At 38.3% G+C, this 11,155-nt stretch overlaps 4 protein-coding genes across 4 annotated transcripts; 3 read left to right on the plus strand and 1 right to left on the minus strand.

Annotated features, from left to right (window-relative positions):
• The first annotated feature begins 4,968 nt into the window (after positions 1-4,968).
• Positions 4,969-5,571, plus strand: LOC6629029 (vitelline membrane protein Vm26Aa). Its single transcript, XM_002051340.4, has one exon. The coding sequence runs from the start codon at positions 4,970-4,972 to the stop codon at positions 5,438-5,440; it is 471 nt and encodes a 156-aa protein (XP_002051376.4). The 5' UTR covers position 4,969; the 3' UTR covers positions 5,441-5,571.
• Positions 5,572-6,914: 1,343 nt separating this feature from the next.
• Positions 6,915-7,507, plus strand: LOC6629028 (vitelline membrane protein Vm26Aa). Its single transcript, XM_002051339.4, has one exon. It carries the CDS (start codon positions 6,967-6,969, stop codon positions 7,366-7,368), a length of 402 nt encoding a protein of 133 aa, XP_002051375.1. The 5' UTR covers positions 6,915-6,966; the 3' UTR covers positions 7,369-7,507.
• Positions 7,508-9,077: 1,570 nt separating this feature from the next.
• Vm26Ac (Vitelline membrane 26Aac) lies at positions 9,078-9,834 on the plus strand. Its single transcript, XM_002051338.3, has one exon. The coding sequence runs from the start codon at positions 9,185-9,187 to the stop codon at positions 9,776-9,778; it is 594 nt and encodes a 197-aa protein (XP_002051374.1). The 5' UTR covers positions 9,078-9,184; the 3' UTR covers positions 9,779-9,834.
• A 561-nt stretch (positions 9,835-10,395) lies between these two features.
• On the minus strand, positions 10,396-11,071 carry Vm26Ab (Vitelline membrane 26Ab). Its single transcript, XM_002051337.4, has one exon. The coding sequence runs from the start codon at positions 10,996-10,998 to the stop codon at positions 10,462-10,464; it is 537 nt and encodes a 178-aa protein (XP_002051373.1). The 5' UTR covers positions 10,999-11,071; the 3' UTR covers positions 10,396-10,461.
• Between the last annotated feature and the right edge of the window lie 84 nt (positions 11,072-11,155).

Here is an 11,155-nt window from a genome sequence, read left to right on the forward strand (position 1 = left end):
ATCTGCTGATCTTCCAGTTGAATCGTTGCGTAACAAACACATGAACACGCTTCAGACGGAGCTATCTGAAACGATAAGTGTCTCTGTCAAAGATCAAGTAAGATTTGCTGTTGGCGAAGCTGTGGTTTTTCTCTTCACTTTGATTGCAACGTGCGATGTCAGCACTAATCAAGCGATATCTTAAGATCATTTCAATTGATTCTTATAGAAAGAGTAAAAGAGTTATAAACAGGCAGTAGAACGCCTCCTTCTTCGACCCCATAAAATGCACATATATACATATTCTTGGTCAGCATTGATAGACAAGTCGATTTACCCTTGTCTCTCTATCAGGCCGAACTGGCCTGTCTGAGTACGTATATGCCACGATCTCAGAGACTATACGAGCTAAAGAATTAACATTTTTTAACGTAAGAGATCAAGAGTATTTCAAATGATCGAAAGTTCGTCCTGCCTCCGCGATATCAATTAAAATCAATTCCTATAAGACGTTTTTCCAGCAATTCTGGGAGAGTATATAATCCAGAGACTCTAGGATGCAACTTTTTTTAAGAGGTAATGCCATTTACGTACTTTTTTGTGCCATATTTAAGCCCTTAGAATTTCATAAGGATCCTACAATTAACACTGAAGTTAATCAAGCATGAATTGCCCAGACTTAGTGTGGGTCCAGGGAAGAGTTTTCACGGGTTTTTCTAGTTATGCACTTCCGACTAGAGCACGCTTACTTGTTTGTTTCCTTTTATCAAAGATAGTAGATATTGACTTATCTTATTGTTAGTTCTCATTGTCAATTGTGATTGACGTTCGCGGAGACATCAATCTAAATAGCGACAGCTATCAAGATTGTCTACACTACAAATTATTCATATCAGTTAATTTACTGCCTGAAAAGTTACATTAGTCATACTAAACAATAAGCTCTTCAATATTTACAATAACCATTATTGCTAATTGACAATCAATCAATCATTGGGCCATAATCGAAAGTTGTCAAAATGAAAGAATCCATTCCATTAAATATGCACTTATGAGTTTAAGTGTATAGGTAAAATTAATTGAAATCTTTAAAAAGAGTCTAATAATAATAATACTAATAATTGCTCCCAAAGCTTAAATAAACAACCGATCATAGCGGAATTAAACTTGATTGATATGTTCCCAATATTCTGACTTTTTACGACAGCTGAATTTAAAATCTTGGTATTCAATTTGTTAAGATTATCTATTTAAATTTGCTATTTTTTATAATAATATTCAAGTGATAATATATTTATATTATTCTTAACAATTATTTACAGTATTAGCTTGTCTTTTTTTCAGTAGCTTTTTAAACTTTGTTAGTTTGAACGAAAACAAGAATTTTTTTATTATGAAGAAAGCATTTTATATTTGCTTATTCATACATATATGTTTGTATACAGGGTCCCAATATAAATATAAGAAATATTTATAAATAAAAACCAATGCCAAACGATTTTTGTGGTTAGTGATTTATATGTGGAAAAAATAATATCAAGAAATATTTAATATAATCTTGATAATTAAGGACTGAACAAAATTTACATGGGAACAGACATAAATGCATATTAAATATATATATTTGACATAATCTTAATATTAATTATTATATTATTTAATAGATATATATATATCTTATACCTATTTTAGTAATTAATTGGAATTTGATCATTTATAGAAAAAAATATACACAGAGATTATTTATAAAAAATTGTTCTCGTGATCTAAAAGATTATTATCAAATAGTAATTGATATTAATTAGATTGCAATTAGCCGGCTCAGAGACAGGATCGTACGATACACATAGACATCGCGCTGTCTTAGTTTCATATTAAGTTATTAAGTGATCCATCCACACATTCACTCAAGACAAGAACAGTTCAAAGAGCAACAATTGAAAGTCAGCCCAAACAAGCGTCAGACGCTTCCCAGCGATACTCAAGATCACAGAAGATCGCACATGATCGCCTTTTGAGAAGTACAAAAAATATAAAAACTACCCCACACAGATTTTCTGAGAAGCCGCCGACTCTTGAGCGTAATTGAGTGAGTGTAGCATAAGAACGATCCTAAAAATTGAACAGCATATAAACAACGACTGTGGCACAACATGTGTGCTGCTCCCTCCAAAAAGTAAGGGGCTGATCGATGATGCCGACGCTGCTGCTGCTGGGCACTTGCAATCCAACCGCATGCGGGGTCTCAAAAATAGCGCCAATGTCGTCGCCAACGCTGATGCCAAATGAGCCGATCTGTATGCCCTGATGCAGGATATTTGTGCTTTAACACAATGTTTGCCAATAATTAGTTGTACTCTATCTAAGCAAGTAGTATCTGAACCAGCAGATCAATAATACTTATTGAGTTGATGCAGTACTCAAAAGATGAGCTGTCTATGTGAGTAAGTCGTTAGGAGATAGCGAAGAATTAAGGTAGAAGTTGCGCGTTCAAATTCCAGGCTAATAAAAATAATATTAATAATAATAATAATAAAAATAATAATGAAAATAATAGTGATAATGATAATATTAATAATAAAATGATAATTATAATAATAATAATAATAATAATAAAAATAATAATGAAAATAATAGTAATATAAATAATAATAATAATAATAATAATAATAATAATAATAATAATAATAATAATAATAATAATAACAATAATAATAATAATAATCATCATCATAACAATATTTAAATAATAGAAATACTAATAATAATAATAAAATCTTAATGCTAATAATACTACCAAAGATAATAATATTTTCAAAATAGTAATAGTGGTAAGAATAATAATAATATTTAATATGCTCTATAGAGTATTCGATTTTCGGCTTGAAAGAGATGTTTTTCGGTGTTTTCAAGGCGTTAGACTAGAAGGGAGCCGATGCTAAGTCCGGGTGCCGCCACATACGTATTCATATATATTTATATATATATATATGTATATATATTTCAATATAAATATATATGTTTGTGTAGTAGTATTTGTGAAGTGAGTGTATATCGGTTTGTGGTGTGTGTTTAATCGCAGTGCAACTGCGACTGGTGCGGGGGGCATTTCTAGCCGCAGTGCATGTACATATGTATTTTCATGATAGGTTGTGGAAATTCACATTTGTTTTCACAGTTTCGAAAATAAGTATATAATTTTGGTATTTATGCAGCCGCTTTGGCTGTACGTAATAAATTTTCAAAACTCATCCAAAAATGTGGGTCGTTGGCACTTGCATTTCAGTTTTCAGTCATTTTGAATCATCACATACTATATATATATATATATGTGTGTGTTTGTCTGTATATGATGTGAATTTCAATGCGTAGGAGGTGCGCAAAGAAAGTGAAAAATTCTGAAGGCATTCATAAATCAAGAAGATATGCAAATATGCAGACATCAAATTGAAGTTGATTACATAAGAAATGGTAGAAAAATTCAAGATTCGTTTCGTTATGTTTTTTACAATATTTGTGAGAGTTGAATATTTTTCTTATAATATTGATTACTTCAGTTTGTGGCTTTCTTTAACAAAACGCGTATATAGAATACATATTTATAAAAACAAAGCTTGTCATTCGCACTATTTATGTGCACATGAGTAATCAGCTGAAGGCAATGCTTCAGAGTTCTATATACGTAAGTTAATTTTAAGAAATTTATTCAAACGAGATGTAATGATTGTGAGACATTATAGCAAATGTATACAGAATTAGTTCGAAGCCTAGTCGCACGACCAAAAGGCAATTTTCAAACATGAGCATAAGTATTTTGAAGAATATTAAGTTATAAGATGATATTTCGGATCCCATCCTGGAGGTATCACAAATAGTGAAAAAGTCTTAAATAAATATGTATCCTCGTATGCAGATATATCTGAAAAGTAAAGCTCTTAATTGCTGAGTGATAAAAATATACCCTTTTCACAGATTCTTCTTGTGTACAAACTAGTTGCGCGATATTGCTAAGATTTGGCACATATGAAATCAGCATAGTTTGACTTATATTGTCGGGTTTTGACCAACATATCTTGATAACCAAAAAAGGTTTCCACTCAAGAGCTTACTCTTCGACCGATTGTTCCAATGGCAGCTATATGACTTGGTACTCCGATCCGGAAGGTTCCGACATATGTAATGCCTTCAACAGAAAGTTGGACCTACGCAAAGACTAATAGACGGCAGGCAGACGGACTATATACGGAATATATTCTAATAAATGGGACTGGAGATGTTCCCTTCTATGTGTTACACATTTCATGACAAAATTATAAGGATGTTTGTTTAAATGTCTAGGAAAAACCAAGATTTGCAAACTTTTTTGGGCATCTTCATGCATGGACGTCTCAGTTATATGAGTCTGTTAAATATATTCACATATTAGAACATTTGAAGGTTTATTTTAGTGATACATTTTTTTTTGCCAAATAGTTACAAAGCAAAGTTTAAATTTATGGAACAATTATGATTGAAAATATATGCAATTTGACTTTAGGCACATTAACCAAGTTTTTATCTCAAGTCTTAATAATTTCGTAACTCAACAAAAATTTGAAACATGTTGAAATATAGAAATATGCACATATCAAGCATAACAGTGAGCTATTTTAGCTTAAAGTAGAGCTGGCTTAAGAAATGAGGCTACGATTAACATTGTGCAACATGCCAACGAGTCGAGAAATGAGCCACCCACCCAACTCTGTTGCCACACTTTCCAACCATTTTTACAAATTTTGCCAACCTAAACGTCTCACGGCATAGTTCTTCTTCTCATCAAAAATGAAAAACAAAAAAAATAATACACATCAAACTGACCCCAAAAATGAACATTCCCTCGACTCAGCACAATTTTATGAAATGGGCAAATTTTCAAAGCCGCAGAATAGTTGGAGCCACTTGTGCCAGCTATGCAGAAGTCTAGCTATATAAACTAGTTGTGGAACTTGGCATGTCATCAGTCACCTTTGGTAACCACAGCAGAACCAACAGATTCAAGATGAAATTCTTTGTGTGCATCGCCCTCATCGCCATCGCCGCCTCCGCCCTGGCCGCACCCAGCAGCGGCAGCTCTGCTGCCAGCAGCAACGCCGGCGGCTCTGTTGCCAACCAGGAATCCGAGGCTGAGGGCCAAGGCTACGGGGATCTGACCCGTCTGCGCAAGGCCGCCTATGGCGGCAGCTCGGGCGGCTATGGCGGCTCCAGCGTGCCAGCTCCACCTTGCCCCAAGAACTATCTGTTCAGCTGCCAGCCCAACCTGGCGCCAGTGCCCTGCAGCGCTCCAGCTCCCAGCTATGGATCCGCCGGCGCTTACTCCTCGCCCGTGGCCAGCTATGTTGCCCCCAACTATGGCGTGCCCCAGCACCAGCAGTCGCTCTACGGCGGCGCCTACCTCCCTCAGGCCTACGGCTACCAATACTAGAAGATCCATAAACCTCGAGACTTGAACTTGACACGGCTTCCAAAGCTGCCGAGACACAAAAATCTTAGCTATGCTTACAGAAAATGTACAAAAAAAATTCTAGTTCAATTAAATTGACAAAAAATCTTAAATTTGCATTTATTTAGCACCATTTCTTTTTATTTTGTTCAATCAATTGTGGTTTTTTGCTGGAATTTTTAAAGCAATCGCACATGATTTGGGATGAAGTTGGGATTGCTTATGCGTATGCTGTGATAATTTATAATCTAAATTGAGTTATAAAAATGTTGTGCGAAATGTGTGAAAGAAGTTAAACTAAGAATTTATGCTGAATGCTACCTCCACTTCTTCTTTTACTCAAAAAAACGAAAAGACAATTTTTAACTTGGGATTTATTTACAAAATTCCTTTAATTTTCTACCCATTTTCTTATCATTTATATTTTATCGTATTTCTATGACATTTTTATGCCCTGAACCCATTAAAAATGGGTATAAGGATATATTGTATTTGTGCGAAATCCAAATGTATGAAATAGGCAGAAGGAAGCATCTCCGACCCCATAAAGTATATATATTCTTGATCAGCATCAATAGCCGAGTCGATCTAGCCATGTCCGTCTGTCTCTCCGTCCCTCCGGCCGTCCGTCTGCCTGTCCTTATGCATGAAAGCAAGGATCTCAGAACCTATAAGAGCGAGAGTCTGGAAATTTAAATGTAGGTGCTCCTAGTGCCCGCGCAGATCGAGTTTGTTTCCGATAATCGATAACTTATTCCGTTTCCAAGCAATCGATAAAAATCGATATCGATATCCTGTTTTTTGGGATCGGAGATGCTTCCTTCTGCCTGTTACATACATATGGGTTCAGGGTATAAAAAGAATTCAAAGATGGTGGACAAAAACGTCTTATACAATCATTTTCCGCCAATTTTCCACAGTTGCCTGTGAATTTGTAAAGTTACAGAAACATTTTTTCATGGAGCCTCAAGCTTTGAAAAGGAAAAATTACCCAACACAACTTTTGATATCCATTTTCAATAATTTTCTGCAAAGTGTGAACAAGTTTATGTATTTATATGCATATATATTATGTAGGCAAATGTTCTTTCTTTAAAGGAATCAAAGAAAGATTTGTAGAACTGTGAGAATGGAAAAATGTAGTACATTTAAACTAGAGCTTGACTTGGTTTGGTGCGAGACATTATTAAATATAGATCAATAAAAATAATTGGCTGACACAATTTTCACCCACAAATCCGATGGTGTTTATGCACAGTCGGGCATTTAAACTGTTTGTATATTTCTTATACTATATAAGCCATATATTATATTTTCGCAATGTAGTGGGCTTTTTATGGGGTGATAGCTGATTAAGCAAATGCCAAAAAACGACAGACTAGTTGAAGCCACTTGTCTCTGCTGATTAATGCTAACTTGGCAAAGTTTAGCTATATAAACTGGGAGTGCGGCTGCATTGGGCATCAGTCACCTTTGGTAACCATCAAGAAAGAACCAACAGCTTTAAGATGAAATTCTTCGTTTGCTTCGCTCTCATCGCCATTGTGGCCTCCGCACTGGCCACGCCCACCGGCAGCAGCTCGGTTTCCATTGCCAACCAGGAATCCGAGGCTGAGGGCCAAGGCTACGGTGATCTGACCCGTCTGCGCAAGGCCGCCTATGGCGGCAGCTCGGGCGGCTATGGCGGCTCCAGCGTGCCAGCTCCACCTTGCCCCAAGAACTATCTGTTCAGCTGCCAGCCCAACCTGGCGCCAGTGCCTTGCAGCGCTCCAGCTCCCAGCTATGGATCCGCCGGCGCTTACTCCTCGCCCGTGGCCAGCTATGTTGCCCCCAACTATGGCGTGCCCCAGCACCAGCAGTCGCTCTACGGCGGCGCCTACCTGCCTCAGGCCTACGGCTACCAATACTAGAAGATCCATAAACCTCGAGACTTGAACTTGACACGGCTTCCAAAGCTGCCGGGAAACAAAAATCTTAGCTATGCTCACAGAAAATGTACAAAAAAAATATATGCATTAAATTAAATGGACATTCCCATAAAAAAAAGGCCACATATGTTTTGCTCAGCTGGTATTATCAACTTTTCCAGAGATCTGGAATAGCTTTAACTTTGTGGGCAACTAAAGCTCGACAGCTGTTCTTTTGAATTGCACATTTCAAATGAGAATTTGATTCCTGACCGCGTATCAATAACAATACAAATGAAAACTAAACGAAACTCAACAAACTTATACTATAGAGTTCCGTTCTGGTTTTTCCAAATAAATAAATAAGCACATTAAATTCAATATAATGTGAAACATAAGCGAACACTTCCATCTGGAAGTCGCACAGGTTTTCCGTGAAATTATTTTTATTGAATTGAATTACATAAATATGTGTATCAGGTTCGAGCTGTTACGTTCTTCAAAGACCCAGATGACCGGACAGCGTAACCTTGCCAGAAAAATCTATTTATTTTCTTAAGAAGCAGTTTTTAATGAAGAAACGTTATAAACTTGCCATAGTTTCGTTTTTGACAAAAGTATGAGTAAAATTTAGTTTCCTGAATCTTGTTTTTAAATCAAAAAAATGAATATATTTTTAGTTTATAAAATATTTAAGTCAACATGCTTCATTTTAGGTCTTATGCAAAATTCAAAAGTTCTTATAGAGTTGGCAAAAAAAAAGAAGCAAAATAAGAAAGCAGCTCTACTTTGGCAAGCCGAAGATTAAATACCCTTGCAGATAAAAGGCACAAAGTCGTGCAGATATATCAAAAGAATTGTTCACAGTTTAATTACTTTTAATTGCTGACTTAGGGAAATTTTAAAGATCTTGTTAATGTCAAGTATGATTGTTCCGATTGTTCCTGTAGCAGCTATATGATATAGTGGTCTGATCTGGTCTGGTCTGATTCTTTTATGCGCTACATGTTTCCCGACAAAATGATGATACCCTCGGCAAGGGTATACAAATTGAGAAAAAGACTAAGAAGTATTGAAGTTTTCAATATGCTGAATATGACTTAATTATTCATTTAATTATAAAATGTATATGTATATTTATTAACAAACATTTTTTTTTAAGCACTTTGAACTCTTTTGAATAAAGTCCGGTTAGCCGAATCATCAGCAACACCTACAAAAAGCGAAAAGTCGGCTCAGCATATTGTTTATATGTCCGTAGTAGACACTTTTTCGATTTCTGACTTTCTTCAGAGAATTTTCACATAATTGCATATTATTGGATGGGGTCTTTGAACCAAGCTGATTTTAGCCTCAATTATTGTTTGGATTCGATTGCAAAATAAACCCAAATCTGCAGGTGGTCAGCCGGCCAAACCAAAATATAAATGAAAACGTATGAATATATATGTAAATGGGCGAGTCGGAGGTATCTAGACACAGGTGCTGACTGTAGGTATTTGGTATTTGGTTCAGTCGTGACACGGCCAGACAATGCTTAGAATGTGTGCTAGGGATTAGAGTTGAGAATTTACCTTGGCCCATGACGACCAACTAACCCAATTGGCCGGGCTACCTTGAAGCACCTTGTTGGTTTTGTCGCTTGGCAGCATTTCCGCATAACGCTGCATATTTTGCCAAAAATCTGACCGCATTTATAAAAACCAACTGGCCAGAGCCCAATGCCGGCTCAGTCTCAGTTTACAGCTTCGCAGCCAGCACGGTCTAGCCAGGTGTCAAGACTTCTTATAATCATCATTATCATCGGCAGCAATTCGATATGTCCATAACAAGGGCGTTAATAGCGCTGCTGTTCTTCTGTTATCGGCTGCAGACATGTCTGGCCAATTGCGATGGACGCTGTGTGCGCAGTCCTTCGTCCGGGCAGCTATTCCGCTTCATACCCGTGCGCCTGTACACGCCGGAGCAGCTGGAGGAGCAGGCGGAACGGCTGGTGCGCCAGCCACGCCAGCAGCAAATCGTGCAGGAGGTGATTGTCGAGAACAATTTCGGGGGTCTGGGCCCGGGCGGTTTTGGCGGTCCACCGTTTGGTGGTCTGCCGCCTTTCGGTGGCCCGCCATTTGGCGCCGGATCCGGTTTTGGTCGTGGCGGCTTCGGACGCGGCGGCACAGTTGGTGGCTTTAGCAGCGGCTTCAGCGGTGGCTTTGGCGGCGGCTTTAGCAGCGGCTTTGCACGCAGCTACGCGCCAACCGAGCAGCCAGAGCCACCAGCCGTTCCAGCCAAGTGCAATGCGCCCAGCGCCCAGGCGGCCAGCATTCGGGCGCCGCCCTGTGCCAAGAGCTATGTATTCTCCTGCGACGCGGTACTGAAGCCAGTGCCCTGTGCGGCGCCAGATGGCAATTGTGGCTATTGAGAGACCAAAGGACTGTTTTTTTTATATCTATAAATAAAACTGAATGTTAAGAATAACAGTTTGTGTATACAATTCGGGGTGGGAATAGATAACATCAGACAGAACTTCACGATGTTGTCCAAAAGAAATAACAAATTAATTAATTACATTTACATATTTGATAGGTTTTTTTTTTTTATATATTTTGGTCAACAATTTTTAATAAGCTTAAAATTTGATAAGTTTCTTTTTTTAAATATCAAAAAAAAAACTTAGTTTTAGAAAGAAATTTTTAATATATATTTTTTTAGATATGTATAAATTTTGAAATGAATGAAAACAGATTTTTAGCTTGTTTCATATTTTTTTTAAATTTAAAATATTTGTCTGTTTTGAAATTTCCAAAAAATATCTCAAACATATTATTTTTGCTTTTTTGATCATTTTTTTTTCCAAATTTTTTATTTAATTAAAACTAATCAATTTTAATTAAATATTCGATTGGCCAAGTTTCAGTTTCCTTTTGAATATTTTATATATTTGTAAAGCTCAAATTTGTTCGGAAAGTAGATCCCAGACCCATTATGCTAATCATCCATAACCATAACCCAAGAAATATGAAAACTACAAATAATGCATTTTTTTTCTCTTAATATTTTCAGTTTATTGGATCAGGTAAGCCAAATGACGTTCAATCAGTGCGTTTATAGCAATTCACGCACAAAGGGCACAGTGTATTGGGGCACGTACTGGGAGTAGGCACCGGCGGAGCCGTAGGATTGGGCTGGCGCAGAGCAGGGCACGGGCTGCAGTGAGGGTTGGCAGCTGAACAGGTAGTTCTTGGGGCAGGGCGGCGATGGAACGGAGGCGGGTGCTGAGTAGGCGGCGGGTGCAGCCGGTGCTGGAGCGGCATAGGCTGGGGCAGCGGGAGCGGCGGGTGCAGAGTAGGCGGGAGCAGCGGGCGCAGCGTAGGCAGGAGCAGCGGGCGCAGCGTAGGCTTGAGCAGCGGGTGCCGGTGCAGAATAGGCTGGTGCAGCATAAGACGGAGCAGCTGGGGCGGCATAGGAGGGTGCAGCAGCTGGCGCTCCATAGCCACCATAAGCAGCGCGCGATACACGAATGTTCTCAGCCAACGGCGCCGGGATCAGGATGCCTTGCGTTGGCTGCAGCTGAATCGTCTCCGCGCCGCAAATTGCGGCCAGCATGGTGACCAGAAAGACGTGTCCGATGTTGAGTGCCATTGCGATAATTTGGAGATGTTGTCCGTGTTACTTGCTGTCGTAGTGGAACCAAATGGTTGACTGTAGCGGATCAGCGTCGAGGCTCTCCACTTTATAGCCCAGTCGAAAAAACGCTGAGCGTGTTGGAAACCTGGAAAATGCAGACCAACAACTAAAT

This window comes from Drosophila virilis, chromosome 4, assembly GCF_030788295.1.
Source record: "Drosophila virilis strain 15010-1051.87 chromosome 4, Dvir_AGI_RSII-ME, whole genome shotgun sequence".
NCBI lineage: Eukaryota > Metazoa > Arthropoda > Insecta > Diptera > Drosophilidae > Drosophila > Drosophila virilis.

What these genes read in the sequence shown, in the direction of transcription:
- LOC6629029 (XM_002051340.4), top strand. Translation starts at nt 4,970, where the DNA reads ATGTCATCAGTCACCTTTGGTAACCACAGCAGAACCAACAGATTCAAG.
- LOC6629028 (XM_002051339.4), top strand. Translation starts at nt 6,967, where the DNA reads ATGAAATTCTTCGTTTGCTTCGCTCTCATCGCCATTGTGGCCTCCGCA.
- Vm26Ac (XM_002051338.3), top strand. Translation starts at nt 9,185, where the DNA reads ATGTCCATAACAAGGGCGTTAATAGCGCTGCTGTTCTTCTGTTATCGG.
- Vm26Ab (XM_002051337.4), bottom strand. Translation starts at nt 10,998, where the DNA reads ATGGCACTCAACATCGGACACGTCTTTCTGGTCACCATGCTGGCCGCA.